This window comes from Arvicanthis niloticus, chromosome 23 (genome assembly GCF_011762505.2).
Source record: "Arvicanthis niloticus isolate mArvNil1 chromosome 23, mArvNil1.pat.X, whole genome shotgun sequence".
Taxonomy (NCBI): Eukaryota; Metazoa; Chordata; class Mammalia; order Rodentia; family Muridae; genus Arvicanthis; species Arvicanthis niloticus.
This window is the reverse complement of record NC_133430.1, coordinates 8,262,293-8,284,188: the sequence shown is the minus strand read 5'-3', so window position 1 is coordinate 8,284,188 and position 21,896 is coordinate 8,262,293. Positions and strand designations below refer to the sequence as shown.

Below are 21,896 nucleotides of genomic sequence, written 5' to 3'. Positions count from 1 at the left end.
CGCACACCCCACACCTGGGATTGCACGTTCCTGTAATATTTCTGTGATTTAAAAAAAACCAACATTCCAAAATTATCCCTACAAATGACCCCTTGGGAACCAGGCAATAGCACCTGTAGTCAGGCTCTTTGGGGAGGGGTATTGAGACACGAAGGCCAGTTGAGTGGTGAATTCAGAGCCAGTCCAAGCAGCAGTGATACTTTATCTCAAAAAACAAAACAACCAATAACCTTGTGTGTCTCCTGTCTTTTTCCCTAGGCCCAGCTAGTGGTATTGTCAGCCCAAATAGCCTGGTCTGAGAACGTGGAGAATGCGCTAAGCAACGTTGGGGGAGGTGGTGATGTAGGACCCTTGCAGTCCGTGCTGAGCAATGTGGAGGTCACACTCAACGTCTTAGCAGACTCTGTCCTCATGGAGCAGCCCCCTCTCCGAAGGAGGAAGCTGGAGCACTTGGTGAGCCTCACGCCTGAACCCCACTTCACCTCTTAGCCCGAGCAGTGAAATTAAGAGATGCTTCAAAATGTGCCTCTTGTATCAAAAGAAAAATAAGCTGAGAGTTGGGGGGGGTCCGCACCTGTAACCTTAGCTTTGGGAAGGGGGCCGGGAGTTCTAGGCCAGCCTGGCTTACATGAGGCTTTTGACCATGGCAGTGCATGGACACAGGTATTCTATGTGCACCTGGGTGGGGTTTTGTTCTATTCCTCTTTAATCTCAGTGAAGGCCAGGCTGATAAAGTGTGCTGCACAAGCACGAGGGCCTGAGCCCCAGTCCCCAGTCCTGATGAGAACTGTTCATAGAACAAAGGGAATGCCCCTGGCCTCTGCACACACACACACACAAACGTGTACTCATAGACCCTCAAAAGCATGCTGTGGACGAGTCAGGACAATATGAAAGAAAGAGTGTGACCAGCTTTGGTTTTGTTCTTTTGGTTTTAAGTTTTTTTGAAACAGGGTTTCTCTGTGTATCCCTGGCTATCCTGGAACCCACTCTGTAGACCAGGCTGGCCTTGAACTCACAGATGTTTGCCTGCCTCTGCCCCCCAAGTGCTGGTATTAAAGGTATGCGCCAATACCACCAGCCATGACCAGCTCTTTGCATCTTCCTCCCAGAGGGGCGGCAGCATGGGTGCACAGGGTGGGCAGCCTAGGGTGCACATGAGGATGCTGCTCTGTCACATTCAGCTGCACAGGGATTTTACTTAGGAGGGCTTGGGCTTTTGTGTTTTCTGCAACTCAGTGATACTATTGTATGGATAACATTTCCAGTGTCCCTTCTGGTGAAGTTCTGTTTGCAGTTTGGAATATTTGCTGCTAGTCACTGTAACTGGGCCTGAAGCCTAAGTTAAATTTTACAGATAATCTGCAGACCCAAACAGCACAATGTTTCTTTGGCTTATGGCAAATTTTTACTTCCTCAGATCACAGAGTTGGTTCACCAAAGAGATGTTACCAGGTCCTTGATCAAAAGCAAGATTGACAATGCCAAATCTTTCGAATGGCTCAGCCAGATGAGATTTTACTTTGACCCTAAGCAAACGGACGTGTTACAGCAACTGTCCATTCAGATGGCCAATGCCAAGTTTAACTATGGCTTTGAGTACCTGGGCGTTCAAGACAAGCTGGTTCAGACACCCCTCACTGACCGTTGCTATCTGACAATGACACAGGCTTTGGAGGCCAGGCTTGGAGGCTCCCCATTTGGTGAGTTACTTCACAGACCTGGACAGGCGGAATCGTGCAGATCTTGTTTTTACACATTAAGCTGATGGTTTGGATGTGTTTCTCTACTCCATGTTTTTATGTTCTAAAGTCTTTAATTTCCTTGCATTTGTTATAGCAACTTTTAAATTTCATGGCTTTTTTCAAGCCAAGGATTTACAAGGTGATGTACTTGAGTACTAAAATATTTCTCTCCCCAAATAATAGGACCTGCTGGAACCGGAAAGACAGAGTCCGTCAAAGCCCTCGGCCATCAACTGGGGCGGTTTGTCTTAGTTTTCAATTGTGACGAAACCTTTGATTTCCAGGTGAGAACTTTTTTGTAGCATCTGAAATCATTAGGCTTCGCCTCTCCCAGCCCCAGTGCAAGCAGGCCTTCTCTGGGGCGGGTCCTGTTCCCCCTGCAGCAGAGCCTGCCCAGCACACACTGAAGCCTGCTTGACTTTCAGTCTCAAAGTTAACTGTTAATGTTTGTCTAGACTGGCTGCTGCCTGCCTGCCTGCCTGCCTGCATCTGTGTGTCTGAGACTGGGTTTCCTTGTATAGCCCAAGCTGGCCTAGAACTCACACTCCTCCTATCTCAGGGCTAGCAGGCATCACGTCACCTCTAGCAGAAATTACCCTCCCTTCCCAAACCAGGGGACAAACCGAGAACTTTAAGCATGCTATTGCTCTACCATTGTGCTCTACCTTCAGCTCTAGAAAAGGAAAAAACTTTTTGATATAATGTCTATAGCTGAAAGAAATAAATATCATGGAAAATGTTTTCCACGCTAACCAAAAAGTGTTAGAATAAAAACTATAGTTTTGTCAGAAGGATTTTATTGGCACAGGATGGCAAACACATTTCTCAGTGCATCTTTGTAGTGGTGATGTTTTTTATGTGAATGAGGAATGAATAACTGAATGTCCATATTGGGATGTAGATGGTATTCTCATTTTGAAGGGAGTTGTACGTTTCAGAAGATGTGACTTGCTCGGACTTGGACAAGTCAGCCATAGTTAGCACAGACTGCACAGCTCACACTACAAAGATGTCTGCCCACAGTCCTGGAGGCCAGAAACCCACCGTGGTTTTGATAGGTCTGTCTCCCAGTGAGGCCTCTCTGCCTTGTGTGTAGGCTGTTTACCCACCTTCTAAGCACGTGCAGAGAGGAAGAGAGCGATAGTCAGAAGGATGGACTCTGGTAACTTACTCTTGCAAGAACGCCAGTCCTCTCTGGTCATTGTCTCCCTCCATGTTCCCTCCTGTGGGCCTATGTCCAAGTGCTGTAGCATTAGGGTTAGGGCACGGAGGAATGACGCTGAGAAGGGACGTGTGGCAGTCCATAACAAATGATCTAAGCTCTTTGGTTCTTTTTACTCTAGGCGATGGGACGTATCTTTGTGGGGCTGTGCCAAGTGGGCGCGTGGGGCTGCTTTGATGAGTTTAACCGCCTGGAGGAGCGGATGCTCTCAGCTGTATCCCAGCAGGTGCAGTGCATACAAGAGGCACTGCGGGAACATTCCAACCCCAACTACGACAAGAGTAAGACTTCTCTGTGGTTTTTGTTTTGTTCTGGTTTGTTTGTTATTACTAAGGAGCTGGGAGGAAATCTGATGTGAGCTCATTTACTTACTCCCACAAGCAAGCACTACCGTGAATCCTGGTTGAAGACTGGTATGCAGGCTGGGTGGTTTGGGATTAGTTTTGCTTCCTGTGGTGGCAGCAGCAGTACCAGTTCCTATGGGTCCTGGAGCAGAGCGTCCTTTGCAAGGCCAAGGCCACAGCACATTCCCTTCTACACGTGAACCCCACAGTGGCCCTTGGGAGGCTTTTCCTTTCAACATCACTGGAAAGCCAGCCTTCTTAGCACCTGTTTGACCTCAGTGCTCCCACCGTGTGGCCTGTGGAGTCCTCTGTCAGCATAGGAGTAGCTGTTCTGGAAGGCTCCAGGGTGTCCTTGCTCTCTGCACCTAACAGAGCCCAGGCACATGTGATAGAGGTAGGCTTGGTGCTAGAAGATACCCTTGCTGTGAAGCTAGGTAGGCGAGACACTCTTCCTGTCTGCACCTACTTCAACCTTTTCTTGGTCACTTGGTTTTTCACAGGGTTTTTCTGTGTAGCTCTGTAGACCTAATGTCCTGGCATTAGCTCTGTAGACCAGGCTGGCCTTGAACTCAGAGATCTGTCTGCCTCTATCTCCCAAGTGCCAAAGGCATGCACCACCACCGAATGGCTTTCTTGTTTACTTTTACTCTATAGTAATAACAACTTGCGTTAGAATCTTCCAGACCTGAAGAAAAGAGGACTATCAGGGCAATCCTGTAGTCTCACAGAGTGAACACACACACTCTTAGGTAGACGGCTGGAGGCTTTGCTTTGTAAGTTGAGCTGATGCTAAGATGAGGTGGTTCTCATGATTCTTGGTTGTCACTTGGATTCACTGACAGGTTTGGTCCCCTCTTGCCCTTCTGACATTCAGCATTGCTTGCACATTCAGTGAGCCTCTGGTGACTTGATAGATGCCTTCTCTGTGCCTGACTGTGGCAGTAGTCATAGAGGAGTTGGCCTGGCTGGAGAGAGTAGCCCAGGAGTCTTGAGGTCGAATGAGTAGCGTTTTGTCATCTTAGAGACTCTGAATATTTTCTGTGTCTTTAGTAAGTTTATGTCATCTCATTTCAGCCTCAGCCCCCATTACTTGTGAGCTGCTGAACAAACAAGTCAAGGTTAGCCCAGACATGGCTATCTTCATCACCATGAACCCAGGCTATGCAGGTCGTTCAAACCTCCCCGACAACCTCAAGAAGCTCTTCCGGAGCCTGGCAATGACTAAGCCTGACCGGCAGCTGATCGCCCAGGTCATGCTGTACTCACAGGGCTTCCGGACTGCTGAGGTCCTTGCCAACAAAATCGTCCCGTTCTTTAAGTGAGTAGCTGAGAGCCAGTTGCGGGCATGTGTCTAGCTGGTCTGATGGTTATTGTTGCTGTCCAACCCCACATCTCTCAGGTGCCTGTCTCACCTCTTCACTGTAAATGCTGTTTGCTTAAAGGGCCTTTTCTCTTTCAGACTGTGTGATGAGCAGCTGTCTTCTCAAAGCCATTATGATTTTGGGCTTCGGGCTTTGAAGAGTGTGCTCGTAAGTGCGGGCAATGTTAAGAGGGAGAGGATCCAGAAGATAAAGAGGGAGAAAGAAGAGCGAGGGGAAGCCGTTGATGAAGGAGAGATTGCTGAGAACCTGCCTGAGCAGGAGGTTTGTGCACAGTGCTTTCATTGTTTCCCCTGCACTCTGTAGACCAGTGTGGCTTGGGAATTAAACCCACTATGTACTGTGTAGCCTAGGCTAGTCTTAACCTCATGGCTATCCTCATCCTCCCAAGTGCTGAGATCACAGGTACCCACCACCACACACGGCTTACAAAGTGTTCTGTTGAAAACATTCATGCTCTGAAATTCACCTTAGGACACTTAGGTCAAGACCCTGAGTTCTCAGTGTGATCCTCCTGCCTGGGGTTCTTCCTTCTACCCCATAGATTCTGATCCAGAGTGTCTGTGAGACAATGGTGCCCAAACTGGTGGCAGAAGATATCCCACTGCTCTTCAGTCTCCTGTCAGACGTGTTCCCTGGAGTCCAGTACCACCGTGGGGAGATGACAGCTCTTCGAGAAGAGCTGAAGAAAGTGTGTCAGGAGATGTATTTGACATACGGCGATGGAGAAGAAGTTGGCGGGATGTGGGTGGAAAAGGTACTGTAACTTGCTGCTCCCAAGACCACAGGCTCCTGGCCATCTGTGGACACTGGTTTACCAAGGCCAGTGTGGGCATAGTGTGACTTAGATTTGCCCAACGCTTGCTTGATTGTACCTTTACTAACACACAGATAGCAAAACATTTCTCTTACATGTAGCACTAACTCTAAAAATGCTGACTAAAAGTATAATAATGAAAATTGGTTTGTGCCTTTAAGGATTTCCCAGTCCCCTCAGTTAAGTTTTGGTTGACAGTCAGCTGTGGGTTCCTTTCTGAACCAGTTTCTTTCCTTCCTCTGCTCTGTTATTTCTACCCACTGTGTGTATTGACCTGAGTACTCTATATTGGAATAATCCTTTCCTTTTGATCTTCTCTCATCCTTGGAGAATCTTTGGATGTTTCCATATACAGAGACACAGAAGATATCTATTCCACTGGCTCAGACTTCCTCCCTGGTGTAGAAATGTCTTAGAGATGTGGTTTCTACACACTCTTGGGGTTTCCTGGCTTTAGGAATTCAGAAGATCTGTTTCTTGCTCAGTGTCCCCAGAAATGCCACAGAGCCCATCTGTCTCTCTCCCCTGATGGTCTTGGTGCTGATCTCTGGCCTTGCAGGTTCTCCAGCTTTATCAGATCACCCAGATTAACCATGGCCTGATGATGGTTGGGCCTTCAGGAAGTGGGAAGAGCATGGCCTGGCGTGTGCTGCTGAAGGCTCTTGAGAGGCTTGAGGGTGTGGAGGGTGTGGCCCACATCATTGACCCCAAGGCCATCAGCAAAGACCATCTCTACGGAACCTTGGATCCCAACACCAGGGAGTGGACAGATGGACTCTTCACACATGTGCTGAGAAAGTATGTTTCCTCTGTTTGATGGTTGGATTTCTGGGACTGTAGGGTCCAAGCGCTTGCAGTCACCCTGTTCACACAAATAACAGAATCCATTGGGAGGGTAAGCATTTTAAATCCAGGAATCCTGGGTTGAGTAAGCCTTTGAAATTTTTTTCAAATTAGGATCATAGACAACGTGAGAGGTGAGCTGCAGAAACGCCAGTGGATTGTCTTTGATGGCGATGTGGACCCTGAGTGGGTGGAGAACCTGAACTCCGTGCTAGATGACAACAAGCTCTTGACCCTGCCTAACGGAGAGCGCCTGAGCCTGCCACCCAATGTGAGTGACCGCCGGTCTGTGGCTCTGCAGAGGCTCCTTAGGTGTCCTCTCCCCCTCCCTGCCCCACTATTCCCAGTTTCACAGTCCAAGACTTCAGCTAGCCACGTCATCTTCAGCCAGGAAGTACTAAGTAGAGCATCCCAGAGTTAAGCAGCTGACAAGTTTTAGGTAACTTCTAAAGTCTGTCAGTCAGTTACAGTGCCTGCTTTGTAAATTGAACTTTATCAAAGGTGCGTGTGTAGGACACCTGGTGTACACAGGGTGTGAAGAGAAGCAGTGTGAGAGAGAGATGCTGGGGTCTGTTGGCTGATGTTTGTGTCAGCACTGATGGTTACAGCTCAGAAACAAGCTGAGCCTAGTCTTGAAGTGTGTACTTCTTACCAGCCCTTCATTCATCTCATCAGGTCCCTTTGTGACTGATTGCCCCATAGATTCTGACTCTGGTCTGATAACTTGGTTTTTGTAAGATTGATGACTCTGCAGTTAAGGTTCTGATTCTGACCTCCTTAGAATCTTAGCCCCACTGTTGATCAGATGAGAGATCTGGGCGGGTGGCCTAACTCTGGATGTAAGTGGAGATAGAATGGGCCTGTGGTTCAGGTGGATGAGTTCGGTGTGCAACGTGAGAGCCGTATTTATAGGAGAAACCCACCCACTGAGGTTTGCCATGACAGCACCAGTGAGGTAGCTGGGCCCCCATGCCAACAGGAACTTTCCACAGGGCATAGTTTCTTACCCAAATTCTTACCAAGAGAACGTATTAGTATTGTAGCCATATGAGCTGTATATTTTTTTTAAAGTGCAAAAAAAAAAAAAAAAATAGAATATTCTTTCAGTATACATTATAGGTAAAGAAATTTTAATATTCACATTTTAACTTGCCTAAATCTTCCTTCAAGGTGCGAATAATGTTTGAAGTGCAGGACTTGAAGTACGCAACCCTGGCCACAGTATCTCGCTGTGGCATGGTGTGGTTCAGTGAGGACGTGCTGAGCACAGACATGATCTTCAACAACTTCCTGGCCAGGCTACGCAGCATCCCCCTGGATGAAGGGGAGGACGAGGCCCAGCGCAGGCGCAAAGGCAAAGAAGATGAGGGGGAAGAGGCAGCTTCTCCAATGCTACAGGTGTGAAGGCTGCCCTTCCTCTGGGGCCACAGGCCTGCGTCCAGGAGGATGGAGTGAGAAACCAGCATTTAGCAGAGAGTAAATAGCTCCTGGGGAGACTCACTGGAGCAGCTTGCAAATGTTAAATGGTTATTAGAAAACTTAAAAGTGAGGAAGTCACATGACTCAGTGGTAAAGACACTTGCCTCTGCTTTATCTGAGTCTGATCTCTGGATCCCACAAATTGTCCTTTGATTATTATGACATACATATACACATTCTCATTCTCTCTCTTTCTCTCTCTCTCTCTCTCTCTCTCTCTCTCTCTCTCTCACCATACGTGATAATTTTAAAATGTAAAGTGCGTTTCCATTTACTTTATTAGTCTTTACAATTCACGAATGTCTGCCCTTGTCTGTGTGATGGTGAAATGTAGTGTCCCTGTGGAACCATTAAGGTGAAGAAATGAGGAATGAAGCTTGGCTGTTACATTGTTAACCAAAATTTACTTATTTCCAGGTCACATGACCCTCCCACAGACTTAGGTTAGCATAGATGGAAACCCCCTCACTATTTTTAAAGACAGGGTCTCATGTAGCTCAGGCTAGCCTGGAAGTCACAATCCTCCTGCCTCAGCCTCCCTGATGGTGTCTGCCTCTGGTATTTTGAAATGGTTGTTGTACATTTTGTTCTTTCTTTTAGATTCAAAGAGATGCAGCGACAATCATGCAGCCATACTTCACGTCCAACGGGCTGGTCACCAAGGCCCTGGAGCACGCCTTCAAGCTGGAGCACATCATGGACCTGACACGTCTGCGCTGCCTGGGCTCACTCTTCTCCATGCTGCACCAGGCCTGCCGCAACGTGGCACAGTACAATGCCAACCATCCTGATTTCCCCATGCAGATTGAGCAGCTGGAACGCTACATTCAGGTCAGGGCTGGTCCTGGCAGCTTGGGGCCTGAGAAGCTCTGAAACACTGTGCCATGTTGCGCATGTTGTTTCCTGGGTAAAGGTCAAGCTGTCATGGGGAGGCAGGGGCTAAGAGAGTCACAGAGGGGATCCACGTCCAGGAGGCTTCAGACCTAACTCTGCTATCAGTGTCTTTCATTTGGTTCAGATTTCATAAAAATTCAACTGAATTTAATTTTTCCATAGCGTTATCTGGTTTATGCCATCCTCTGGTCGTTATCTGGAGACAGCCGGCTAAAAATGAGAGCAGAGCTGGGCGAGTACATCAGAAGGATCACCACTGTGCCACTGCCCACTGCACCCAACATACCCATCATTGACTATGAGGTAAGCATGGTGTGACATGGCCTTTCAGAAGATCTGAATGTGATTTGTCGTCGTAGAACAGCAGCCTTTCCTGAACTTGGCATTATCTTGTAGTGTCTTTGGTTTGCAAGACAGCAGGAAGTGTGGTTGAGCTTGTCCTGTCCGTGTTTTGGAGATTTAAACTGTTCAAACGAGGTAGTCCTGGAGGACAGGGGACGCAGTAACCACAGAGTGACGTATCCCCATCTTGTATGTAGGTGTCCATCAGTGGAGAGTGGTCGCCATGGCAGGCCAAGGTGCCTCAGATTGAAGTGGAGACACACAAGGTAGCAGCCCCAGATGTCGTCGTGCCAACACTAGATACAGTCCGCCATGAAGCTCTCTTGTACACTTGGCTGGCTGAACACAAACCCCTGGTCTTATGTGGCCCTCCTGGGTCTGGCAAGACCATGACACTCTTCAGCGCCCTCCGGGCCTTGCCTGACATGGAGGTAAGACCAGGAGATAATATAGTATAAACAAGTGAAATGGGAAATGGGGTCTTGAACATTGAAGCTCATTTTGTGTCTGCTTACCAAAGGTTGTGGGCCTCAACTTCTCCAGTGCCACTACACCAGAGCTTCTGCTGAAGACGTTTGATCACTACTGCGAGTACAGGCGCACACCTAACGGCGTTGTCTTGGCTCCTGTCCAGCTTGGAAAGTGGCTGGTCTTGTTCTGTGATGAAATCAACTTGCCCGATATGGATAAGTACGGTACACAGAGAGTCATCTCCTTCATCAGACAGGTGTGTGTGCCAGGGCCTCTTGTCCCCACCGTGTTGGTCATCCACATCTTGCTCCTAACTGGTACTCGCTCTTTTCCTTCAGATGGTGGAGCATGGAGGCTTCTATCGTACCTCAGACCAAACCTGGGTGAAGCTAGAGAGAATCCAGTTTGTTGGGGCTTGCAATCCACCCACTGACCCTGGGAGAAAGCCCCTCTCTCACAGGTAAGCAGCTCCGTGGACTGCTGCCTACTGTATCACTTGTATGTGCATGCATATCACACACACACCACACAGACACACGTGGTGTCTAGGACTGCTGTGAGCACAGTACAGCAGCAATCTGATTTGAATTACAAAGATAACAAAAAAGAGAAGATGGACTGGCAGGTGTGTTGGTGAGTAAAGGCGGTTTCTGCCAAACCTGACAACCTGCATTCAATTCCTGAGACTCAAAGGATAGAAAGAGAAAAACAACATATACAAGTTGTCTTCTGACTTCCACAGCACAGTGTGATGGGGGCGGGGGGAAGTGGTACGTACACGTATGTTCATGTGTGTGTGTCTCCACTAATTGGTTGAAACACTGCATATGAAATGATTCCTCCTGGGCTAATTATCCTGTACTGTAACCAAGAAGGTAGGTTAAAAATAAAATCATTAACAGTTGGGAAAGAGGCTGGGCCATCTGAGCTCATGGTAAGACCATCTCAAGATGTTTAAAAAAAAAAAAAAAAAAAAAGCAATTGTTAAGCCAAAGGCAGTTCTCCAGCGCCTGACATGCAGCAGGTGTGTGCTAGGTTCAGTCCCTGCGATACCACAAAGAATAACTAGGAAAGGAAGGAAAAAAGGAGAGGGAAGGAGGGCCACATTGACTTGATGGGACTAATGAACTAGTCACACATGTCTGTAAGGCCAGAGTAGGGCTAGAATAAGCCTGAATTCTTTGCTAGGTTATCCAATGTTGCGTAGTTACCAGAAGTATCCGGGGGTTAGCTTTGACATCAGTCCTGTTGTGTGGATTTGGGGTGCTGGTGGCTGAGTCCATGGTGAGGTGCCAAACTCTGCTGTCCCGGTGCAGGTTCTTGCGCCACGTGCCTGTTGTATATGTGGACTACCCCGGACCAGCCTCCCTGACACAAATCTATGGCACCTTCAACCGCGCCATGCTGAGGCTCATTCCCTCGCTCCGCACCTACGCAGAGCCCCTGACTGCCGCCATGGTGGAGTTCTATACCATGTCACAGGTACGTGACAGCTCTGCTCTTCACAGCCACTTCCCTTTGTAGGGGGTGGGAAAGACTTGCTGAACAACTAGGATCCCATAGGTCTGGTGGCACAGGTTTGTCATCTCAGATGCCTAGGAGGTTGAGGCAGGACGATTGCAAGCCCATCATCTGATATTCATATTTATTGGACATGTTTTTGTTATAATTTTGGTTTTTCGAGACAGGCCTGGTTTCTCTGTGTAGACCAGGCTGGCCTCAAACTCAGAAGTCTGCCTGCCTCTGCCTCCCAAATGCTGGGATTAAAGGCGTACGCCACCACTGCCCAGTCATTGGACATTTAAAGATCACATTAAGGGTGGTAGTGAAATGATGCAGGTTGTGCTTGCCACCAAGCCTGATGACTCAAGAAACCACATGATCAGAGGAGAGAAACAACTCATTCAAGTTTCCCTCTGATAGATCTACTCCAGTACACACATATCTACTCTCCACATACACACAAAGTTAATGCCTTCTGAGTGTTGTGATTAAATATATATGCCTGGCTTTTTTGTTTTTTTCTTTTATGCTTTGTTTTTCAAGACAGGGTTTCACTGTGTAGCCTTGAGTCTCACGCTATAGAGCAGGCTGGCCTCTAACTCAGAGATCTGCCTGGGATCAAAGGTGTGCATCACCACCCACCACCCACCGCCCCACCTTTTTTTTTTTTTTTTTTTTTTTTTTAAGATAGTGTCTTATGGATCGTGGGCTGACTTGGAATGCATTACTTAGCAAAGGGTAACACTGAACTCTGCCTCCCACAGGCTGGGTCCAGGGTGTGGGCTACACCTGACAATAGTGCTTGTTTCCTTGTAAAGTGAGAAGGATGGATGTCATTTCAGTTTGTGGCATCGTGCCTTGTTGGGGTTTTTTGGAGGGGAAGGCTGTCTTTGTCCTCTGATCTTTATGGGAGTTTATTCATTTTATCAATCTCTGGGATGGAACCCGGGGCCTCTGACATCCTGGACAAGTGCTCTAGCGACAGTGGCCTAGCTGTTCAACCTGAACTGCTTGCTAGTTTGTTCTTGAATACTTTAGGTCTCTACTACAGAATGTTTATAGCATTTTACCGTTTAACCTCTTCACATTGGCAAACATTTACATAGGCTTCCATTTTTCTTCCAGGAGAGATTCACTCAGGACACACAGCCACACTACATCTATTCACCCCGTGAGATGACTCGGTGGGTAAGAGGAATCTTTGAAGCACTGAGGCCCCTGGAGACATTGCCTGTTGAAGGTCTCATTCGCATTTGGGCACATGAAGCCCTCCGTCTCTTCCAAGACAGGTAAGGAAGGCCAAGGATCCTCTGATGACATCCTTGTGTCTTTGCATTCTGAGGTCCTGTCAGCATCTGTGCAAGGCTGGCCCACCCATGCAGGAATCAGGTGGGTAGACAGAGTGGAGGCCGCCTGGCATGTTTTGATGTGGATCATAGCCACCCCCAGTTTTTGATTTCATGGGGTTCCTCAGTCTTTGCTGCTGCTGTGTGATTGGACAAGGCATTTCTGGGAACTTTTTAAACCAACACCAGCACCCCACACAGTGCTGATGGGGGCTTTACACAGCACGGCCCACTGGCAGGATGGACTCCCAGTCATCCGCAGGGCGCCACTCCACTCCTTCCCGCCACTCCCTGTCTCAGCCTGTCCTCTGAGCTGAGGTGCTCTGCTGGCACCAGGGCTTTTGCTGTGACACTAAGTGGCCGAGTGCTGTGGGCGGCACATCCTCTAGTTGGAGTCACAGGCAGAGTGTTGCTTCTCTCCTCTTTCAGGGTGTCTGGAAATTACTCATACTTTTGTTATCTGAACTTTGTTTAAAATGCTATCTTTATAGTTCAGTATAGTTTCCATTTTATAATAAACACTTATTTTTCCCTCCTCACCCTGGCCAGTCCCTTTTTTCCCTCCCATGGTTTTAATCTGAAATATTTGAGTATAATAGTTGTATTTTAGACTGATTTTTATGTTTGTGAGATTGGGTTTCTAAACAGCAGTACTTTTTTGTTTGTTTTGAGACAGGGTCCACGCATGCAGCTCTGTCTATTGAAACTTAATATGTAGACCAGGCTGGCCTTTAACTCGCAGAGATTCTACTGCCTCTGCCTCCTGAGTGTTCAGATTGAAAGCATGTGCCACCATGCTTAGCTCACTGGCCACTTTTCTTATCTGTGTGTACGAGAGTCTTTGAGTGCAGTCCTCAGGCTGAGGGCAGAGTCTTACTTTCTACTAAGTTGAGCTTCAGTAAGATGTTCTAAGTGAGGCCTGAGGGAGGGTTAGAAAATGAGGGTGAGCCATGCAGAGCTGGCACAGGCCTGTCATCCGTCCCACCACACAGGAGGATCCTTGGCAGTATATGAGTTGGAAACCAACCTGACTGCATGAGACTTTGTCTTTTTAAAAACAAACAAACCAAGGAGCCATCAAAATAGACAAAGTGAGGGCCACACGTGTGCAGCCTGCGTTTTATCAGCTGCTGTTTTGGAGATGGCTGTTGTCATTACAGGAACTGTCTTCTCTGTTGCTGACAACAAAATTGTAATTATTACAGAGTACCACAGAAAAAATTTATGTAGACTGAAACCAAAATAATTATGCAAATAAATTCTGTTTTAGAAACCTAACATGATTATACTTACCTGTAAAATACTAGCACTTGGGAAAATGGGGCAGGATTTGGAATTCAAGGCAAAATTGGCTATAGACTGAGACTGCCTAGAAATGTGTGTTTTCACATGTACACACACAGACCCCCATATGCACACACAAATCCCCACATGCACACACACACTAACTGGGAAGCGCCCTTCTCTTTTTATAGGACAACTCACATCTGTCAGTAAGAAGCTTTCATACAAACTGCTCACAACCACCCGTTTTTAGTGTACTGTATTTTAGACTGATTTTTACGTTTATGAGATTGGGTTTCTTTTTTTTTTTTTTTTTTTTTTTTTTTTTAACTCGACAGCTAGTATTTTATTCAGATAGCAGTCCCGTTATACATGGTCCAAGAACATTCAAATACGAACACAAATCAGAAGTTAAGATCAGTCTTCACACATCATAGCCAACAATGCCACGTTTGCCTATGATCTCGCCGATATAAAACCACATCCACACCTCAGTGGCCACCAGACCATTCAGCACAGCTTCCTTAACTGTAAGGTGTTTGAAGCTACCAGTTTCAGCACTTTGAATTATTTTTTTCATGCTCTGAATTAGCTGTAGGGATTTCACCAGGGGTTGGGGGAACCAGCTCAACCTTGGTATAGTGCCAAAATGTGGCCAATCGAGGCTTTGAGTAAGTCACGGCAGCGGCCACCATCAACGGTGCCTTCTCCGCAAAGTTGCGGATGAACTTGGCCATGATCTAAGGTGGAAGGTCTCCCCGAACCACCGGCTGAATGTCACCCCCGGAAGTGAGATTGGGTTTCTAAACAGCAGTACTTCTTTGTTTGTTTTGAGACAGGGTCCACGTATGTAGTTCTGGCTATTGAAACTTAATATGTAGACCAGGCTGGCCTTTGCCTTGTAGAGATTCTCTTGCCTCTGCCTCCTGAGTGTTCCCAGCAATCACATGGTGGCTCACAATCATCTATAATGGGATCTGATGCCCTCTTCTGGTGTGTCTAAAGACAGTTACAGTGTACTCCTATACATAAAATAAATAAATAAATCTTTTTTAAAAAATCAGTCATGTATGATGTTAGGTGCCAGGGTTCTGTGTTAGCATCAAAACAATCAGATTGCTTAAGTCTCAGTCCCCACCCCTGTCATGTTGCTGCTGTCCCCAGACTTCAGCGATTCTGACATTTGTACTGCTTTCCTTAAAACAGGCTTGTGGAGGATGAGGAGCGGCGCTGGACTGACGAAAACATCGACATGGTTGCTTTGAAGCACTTCCCTAACATAGACAAAGAGAAAGCCATGAGCCGGCCTATCCTGTACAGTAACTGGCTGTCAAAGGTAACAGGCGCCCGGTCTTGAGAGGCTCTTCCACCTCCTGCCTTCATGCTTAGAGCAATCCTCACGTCTGTAGCTAAGCTCTTGTCCTGCATGTCTGGGCTGTGCTTTCAGCAGAGGCACTGAGCCCGAGACACCTCGCTGGCCTAGACTCTCACTGTATTCTTCTGTGTGTGATAACCCACAGCAGGATGTGTACAGTCCCCTGTACATCACATGGGATGGGCTTCAGTCTCCACCACACTGAAAATGGGGCGGGTGGGAGCAGTTTGTTTGAAAGCTTCTTACTGACAGATGCTAAGTGGTGGTGACATGAGCATAGCTGTGAGTCGTCCTATAAAGAAGAGAAGGGCACTTCCCAGTTAGTGTTGATGTATATTTCATGCACAGATCACTACTGACATCAGGTGAGTCCAAACTTCTGTGGGAGGCCACACTCTAATATAGCAAAGAGAGGACAGAGGGAATCTCACAATCTGGGAGGTCTGACAGGTGAACTGTGTATTGGGTTTGAAGAGAGTCATAAGCTGGACCGGGCTTGTAGCTCAGTGGTAGAATGCTTGCCTAATGCAGCCCATCCTGACTTCCATACCCAAAACCAGAAGTCCTAAACACACATCTGTGGTCCAGCTACTTAGGAGGCAACAGCAAGGTGATCATCTGAGCCCTGGATAATGTAATGAGTCCCCATCCCCAAAAAGAAAGCATAATTGAAGAAAGCGGCTGCACTACACACAGCAGGGGCACCTACCTGGCAGGAGACCGACCGCAGAAGGCAGCAGAGTGGGCTCGGTATCACTGGGACTGTCTGGATTCCATACTGTAGCCCATCTTTACCATTTTCAGGGAACCCCAGTGTTTTTTCTTCTTACTCTTTACAGTGATGGTTCCCAAACCCTCCTAATGCTGCAACCCTTTAATGTAGCTCCTGTGTTTTAGTGATCCCAAACCATAACATTATTTTCATTGCTAATTGATAACTGTAATTTTGCTATTGTTATGAATCAATGTAAATATCTGATATGCAGGATGATCTTAGGTGACCCCTGGGAAACAGTCATTTGATGTCCCGCCAAAGTGGGGGTCAAGACCCATAGGTTAAGAGCCGCTGAGTTACTAACTAGTTGTAGGTGTGGTGTGAGCTGTGGGTGGTCTGCACAGGTGCTGTGTGAAGTAATCTCTTATGCTGCGGTGTCACTGTCCTGCTAGGCTCCCTGTGTTCATGGACGTGTCTTCCAGCTCTGCCATCCTCTGCTGATCTGGTCTCTGGTTTCTGTCCTTATTATAGTCGTACAGCCTCAAACGCCTCATTCTTTTTCATGAATATCTACTGTTCAAATGCAACTTAGAATTGCCTTCTCAGCTTCTCTGAAAAGCACCATAAGCCATCTTTGAGGTCAGGGTTTGGATGAGCTGACCAGTGTAGTGTGTGCTTTTTTTTTTCCCCTCAAGATGGGGCTTGTCTGGGCAGCCCTGGCTGTCCTGGAACTCCCTCCATAGATCAGGCTTGTTTGGAACTCACAGAGATCCACCTGCTTCAGCCTCCTGATGTGTGTGTGCTTTCTATAGTGAGGTCTACAGAAGGATCTGAGCATGTGGACATTCTGAAGTGTCTGACGACTGTTCCCATGCTGTGTTTTTTCAGCAGTTCTTCAGTGTCTCACACTGATTAATGTGTGCTGCCTTTCCCCCCAATAGGATTATATCCCAGTTGACCAAGAAGAGCTAAGAGATTATGTCAAGGCTAGGCTGAAGGTCTTCTATGAAGAAGAACTTGATGTTCCCTTGGTCTTATTCAATGAAGTACTGGACCATGTGCTCAGGATCGACAGGTAGGCTACTGTCGTTACTGCCGAGGTCTCTTGGGCGAGTGCAGGTTCACGATGACCTCGTGCTGTGTTTCCCCACACCTCCACCTCAGCCCTGCTCCTGAGCTCCTTTCCCTTATCTCTCAGTCCAACCTCACTGTCCTGAGCTGTGAGTCCAGGAAGAACCTTTTCCTCCCCACCTCTGTAGGCTTGCCACCGGTTAGCACCCTTCAGCCTCCAGCTAGAACTGGGCTCAGCTCTCCTGTCACTGGCATCTAGAGGGCAAGGTTGTCTTCCTGGTCTTTGTCCAGTAGCCATGGCATGCAGCTACTGCTCACCAAATTCTTTGATATACAAATTCAAGTTAAGATGTGGTGAAAATGTTGAAAGCACCAATCTAGAAAAGTCAAGCACATGAGTGCAGATGGGAAGTGAGGCATATAGGCCTGAAAATTTATCACCTCTAATAATGTTTCAGAATATTCCGGCAACCTCAAGGTCATTTGCTTCTCATTGGTGTTAGTGGAGCTGGAAAAACCACCCTGTCTCGTTTTGTCGCCTGGATGAATGGCTTGAGTGTATACCAGATTAAGGTGGGTCTGTTAGGTGGCCTTAGTCCCAGAGATAGGGGTCTTGATTCTGCATGCAGCTGTTGAATGAGAAAAGCTGTAACTCGTGGCTGGTTCTGTAGGTCCACAGGAAGTACACTGGGGAAGACTTTGATGAAGATCTTAGGACAGTGCTGAGACGTTCTGGCTGTAAAAATGAAAAGATAGCATTCATAATGGATGAGTCCAATGTCTTAGACTCTGGATTCCTGGAACGAATGAACACCCTTCTGGCCAATGGCGAGGCAAGTGAGCGTGCGTGTGTTGTAATGTGTTGCGTGGCCCCTCTTCACGGGGTGAGGAATCCACAGTGAGGTTGGCCGTTCCATCCCCAGGTTCCTGGGCTCTTTGAAGGGGATGAGTATGCCACGCTGATGACTCAGTGCAAAGAGGGGGCCCAGAAGGAAGGCCTCATGCTGGACTCCCACGAGGAACTCTACAAGTGGTTCACCAGCCAGGTGATCCGCAACCTGCACGTGGTGTTCACCATGAACCCATCCTCGGAGGGGCTCAAGGACAGGGCGGCCACTTCACCAGCCCTTTTCAACAGGTAATGCTGCCCTTTGCTGGCTCCAGGTCTGAGGACTGGACTTCCATCCGAAGGTCACCCACTGTTAGGAACTTTGGTTGAGATGTGAGCATCTTTTTCAGGTGTGTGCTGAACTGGTTTGGTGACTGGTCCACTGAAGCACTGTATCAAGTTGGCAAAGAATTCACCAGTAAAATGGACCTGGAGAAGCCAAACTATATAGTACCTGACTACATGCCAGTTGTGTATGATAAACTACCACAGCCCCCAACACACCGGGAAGCCATTGTGAACAGCTGTGTGTTTGTTCATCAGACTCTTCACCAGGTGTGTGCAATTTGGGGCCCAACACAGAGCTGAGTGGATTAAGATCCTGTACGATCACAACAAAGCAGATACTCTTCCACACCTCTTCTTGACACCCATTCTCATCTTTTCTTCCTTTCACACCACCTTCTCCGTCCAGGCTTGTTCCTGCTAGAGCAGGAGGCACTCTGTCTCCTTAACTGGTCAGACGGGGACCAGTGAGATGACTCAGCGGGTAATGTGGAAGGAGAGGACCTGCTCCTGAAAATGGTCCTCTGACCTTCTCACACAAACCATGGCCCACATGCCCGCACATAGATGCTGTGTGCACACAATAGTAAAACTAAGTGAATGCCTGTGTGGGCTTCAGCGCTGCTGCTGTAGTGCAGAGCCCTGTGTAGAAACATAGGAACGGCTTTTTGCAGTGGATCTTCCCCTGCACTTCAGAAGTGTCCTTAGTGGTCAGGACACTTTAGGGAGTCTCCCGTCTGTTGAGAAAGCTTTGTAAAACCCACTCAGAGCTGGATGTAGCCTGTCACGTGGTGTTCCCACAGCCGTCCCTGCTGCACTGTGTCCACTCTCCCTTCCAGCCAGTAACCAAAGCTGTCTATCACATACATGTAAGTCATGCCTTTAATCCTAGCACCCGGGAGGCAGAGGCAAGGAGATCTGAGTTCAGGAGCAGCCTGGTCTACAGAGCAAGTTCCAGGACAGCCAGGGCTACACAGAAAACCCTGACTCGGGAAAAAACATGTTTTACGTTTTTGTGTCTGCTGAAAATGAGCAGATGGAGCCTAGACTCTACCTTTGGTGAGCATGCTTACAGTCCCAACACTTACTTGAGACACTAAACAGGGTTAGGACTCAAGGTGGCTCAGTGTTTAAGCACTGGCTGCTCTTTCAGGGGGCATGGGTTCTCGTCCCAGCACCCATACGGCAGCTCACAACTCTGTAACTCCAGACGGGGGATCCAGCGCCCCCTTCTGGCCTTCTTGGGTACCTGGCATGCACATGGTCCGCAGACACACATGTAGGCAAAACACCCATTCACATTCTTCAAACTAAAACAAACAAACAAGAGCAACAACAAAACCCAGGAGAACGTGTATTTGTTTATTCCATCCTGTGTTACATAGTGAGACCCCATCTCAAATGAACAGAAAACACACATGGCCAATATTGACATAGTAAATCAATTGTTCGTGGATCTTTTCATGTAAAAGATGAAGCCAAGTGGGGTGGCCCACACCAGTAATCCCAGTGCTTGGGAGATAACGGCAAGAGGACCAGGAGGAATTGAAGTTAAGCCCTTGCTACATAGTTAGTGTTTCCTGTAGCCCTACCTCACTGTAGGGCTGACCTCTATCTAAAAATAAAAAATAAAACCCAAAGAACGGTCTCCAGGATGGGCTGTCTGTCACTCATCAGGATTTAAGGACTTTCGTCTTGTGAGCTGAGGCTGGCATGTGTACTGTGACTCATGAGGGCTAGGCCCACTCCCCCTTGTCACTGCAATCTAGTAAGAGAGTTGGCTGGGGGGTTAAGAGTTGAACTTTGTCCTCTAAAAGGCTAACGCACGCCTGGCGAAGCGAGGCGGCAGAACGATGGCCATCACGCCCCGCCACTACCTGGACTTCATCAACCACTATGCCAACCTCTTCCATGAGAAGCGCAGCGAGCTGGAGGAGCAGCAGATGCACCTGAATGTTGGGCTCCGAAAAATCAAAGAGACCGTGGACCAGGTAGAGCAGGAGCAGCAGCCCTGCCCCGTAGGACCCACAGAGGACTTAGTGCGTCTCTGAGTGTGGTCTTGTTCCTTAGGTGGAAGAACTGCGCCGTGACCTGAGGATCAAGAGCCAAGAGCTGGAGGTCAAGAACGCAGCAGCCAATGACAAGCTGAAGAAAATGGTGAAAGACCAGCAAGAGGCTGAGAAGAAAAAGGTGTGTGCATCCCTTTCTTCCCAGGAACTATAACCTGCTGACTGACATGTGCAGTCTCTAATGCCAGTAGGAGGCTGGGGTGGAAACGAAAGTTTAACGGGTTAGCAGATGTGTGTGTCAGCAGATGCGAAGAACTGCTTCAGGTTCACTTAGCAAGCTCATCGGTGCTGTAGCCATAAACAACTAAGCCATCTTTGCTTTGTAGGTCATGAGCCAAGAAATTCAGGAGCAGCTGCACAAACAGCAGGAAGTAATCGCAGACAAGCAGATGAGTGTCAAGGAGGATCTCGATAAAGTAGAGCCTGCTGTCATCGAGGCCCAGAATGGTACATAACTGCTGTCCGCTTGCACTCTGCTTCGCTGGAGACACTGTGCGGCAGGATTGTGCTTGGGCTTCCTGTGAGGCCCTGGGGTGTTCATTTCTGGAAGTGTTGAAAACAAACATCTGAACCTTTTTAAGTACTTCAGCCTGTCTCCTTATAGAGCTCACATGACACTCTCTGAATTCACTGTAATAAAGCCCTTCTCTTAAAAGAAAACTAGCAAAAATATGCCATAATGAGCCTCATGCCACAAGCCTGTGATCACAAGTACTAGTAGCCAAGGCAGGAGAATATTGAAACCCACTCTCAAAAAAAAGTAAAACATGGAGGCTGGAAAGTTGGCTGAGCAGTGCTTAACTACCTGTAACTTGGGTTGTGTAAACACATGGTGCACATATATATGTGCAGGCAAAATACACAGTGTGCTGCATACCTTTAATCCCAGCACTCAAATGACACAGGCAGGCAGTTCTCTGACTTTGAGGCCAGCCTAGTCTACATTAATAAGACCTTGTTTATAAATAATTTTTTTTTTTTTAAATAAAAACAGTCCATGATGTTTAGGGGTAGATCACTTACCTAGCTGGCTAGAGGCCCTGGGTTTCATCCTCAGCACTGGGAAAAAGTGTTAATGCTGCTTTTTGTTTTTGTTGTAGGGCTTTGTGTTGTAGGGCTTTTTGGTGGTAGTGGTGGGGTTTTTTTCCCTGGAGATAGGAGTATTAAGACAGGGTCACTCAGCCTCCCAGGCTGGCCTTGAACTTGGGGTCTTCCTTCCTCAGCTTCCCGAATGCTGGGGTTACAATCTTGTACTGTACATTTTCAACACTTTGGTCCTTCCTGTCTTGAATTCTTGAAGTGTCACTGTCTCATAGTGATTTGAGTGTACTGGCCATGGCCAGTGGCAACTGGAACTTGATGGTCACTAGTGATTCTTCCTCTGCTCCCTAAAGGCCTGCAGGGTGCTGTACATAGTGCCCATGTTGGTTTGTGGTTCTCCATGCAGGTGGGCATGAAGGATAAGTTCTCTGTTGAGTAATTAAAAGTATTTTACTAATATCTTGAGTCTAAAAGACTGCATTTCCGTTTGTAAAGATATTGCTTATTTTAGAGCAGCTGTAGACTGTAGCAGATTAGTGAGGCTTGCGCAGGCCTTAGCCTGTCTGTGGCTTGGGGTTGCTATCTGCCTCAGAAAGCAAAAAAGGAGGTTATATCTTCTCGGAGAGCAAGTCATCTTCTCTGAAAAGTTTTCCTCTCCTATATATGTTCAAAGAGAAAATAGCCTGGTGTGGGGACTCGGCTTTTAATCCCAGCACTTGGGAAGCAAAGGCAAGTGGATCTCTGTGAGTTCAAGGCCAACCTGGTCTACAGAGTGAGTTCCA

General features: G+C 47.6%; 1 protein-coding gene and 1 pseudogene across 1 annotated transcript in view; one reads left to right on the top strand and one right to left on the bottom strand.

The window, feature by feature from the left end:
* Nucleotides 1-21,896, top strand: part of Dync1h1 (dynein cytoplasmic 1 heavy chain 1) — a 65,738-nt gene that overhangs the window by 29,553 nt on the left and 14,289 nt on the right. Inside the window, exons 26-51 of the mRNA XM_076921152.1 lie at nucleotides 259-453; nucleotides 1,421-1,703; nucleotides 1,929-2,029; nucleotides 3,089-3,248; nucleotides 4,386-4,629; nucleotides 4,771-4,954; nucleotides 5,235-5,447; nucleotides 6,067-6,305; nucleotides 6,465-6,621; nucleotides 7,521-7,748; nucleotides 8,430-8,660; nucleotides 8,886-9,026; nucleotides 9,263-9,496; nucleotides 9,586-9,792; nucleotides 9,875-9,996; nucleotides 10,853-11,018; nucleotides 12,165-12,328; nucleotides 14,876-15,005; nucleotides 16,701-16,834; nucleotides 17,289-17,403; nucleotides 17,502-17,663; nucleotides 17,754-17,968; nucleotides 18,070-18,274; nucleotides 19,822-19,995; nucleotides 20,075-20,194; nucleotides 20,400-20,520. Of these exons, the coding sequence (XP_076777267.1) occupies nucleotides 259-453; nucleotides 1,421-1,703; nucleotides 1,929-2,029; nucleotides 3,089-3,248; nucleotides 4,386-4,629; nucleotides 4,771-4,954; nucleotides 5,235-5,447; nucleotides 6,067-6,305; nucleotides 6,465-6,621; nucleotides 7,521-7,748; nucleotides 8,430-8,660; nucleotides 8,886-9,026; nucleotides 9,263-9,496; nucleotides 9,586-9,792; nucleotides 9,875-9,996; nucleotides 10,853-11,018; nucleotides 12,165-12,328; nucleotides 14,876-15,005; nucleotides 16,701-16,834; nucleotides 17,289-17,403; nucleotides 17,502-17,663; nucleotides 17,754-17,968; nucleotides 18,070-18,274; nucleotides 19,822-19,995; nucleotides 20,075-20,194; nucleotides 20,400-20,520 (4,645 nt within the window). The remainder of the gene's footprint in view (nucleotides 1-258; nucleotides 454-1,420; nucleotides 1,704-1,928; nucleotides 2,030-3,088; nucleotides 3,249-4,385; nucleotides 4,630-4,770; nucleotides 4,955-5,234; nucleotides 5,448-6,066; nucleotides 6,306-6,464; nucleotides 6,622-7,520; nucleotides 7,749-8,429; nucleotides 8,661-8,885; nucleotides 9,027-9,262; nucleotides 9,497-9,585; nucleotides 9,793-9,874; nucleotides 9,997-10,852; nucleotides 11,019-12,164; nucleotides 12,329-14,875; nucleotides 15,006-16,700; nucleotides 16,835-17,288; nucleotides 17,404-17,501; nucleotides 17,664-17,753; nucleotides 17,969-18,069; nucleotides 18,275-19,821; nucleotides 19,996-20,074; nucleotides 20,195-20,399; nucleotides 20,521-21,896) is intronic.
* LOC143436609 (ATP synthase F(0) complex subunit g, mitochondrial pseudogene) lies at nucleotides 13,991-14,437 on the bottom strand (annotated as a pseudogene).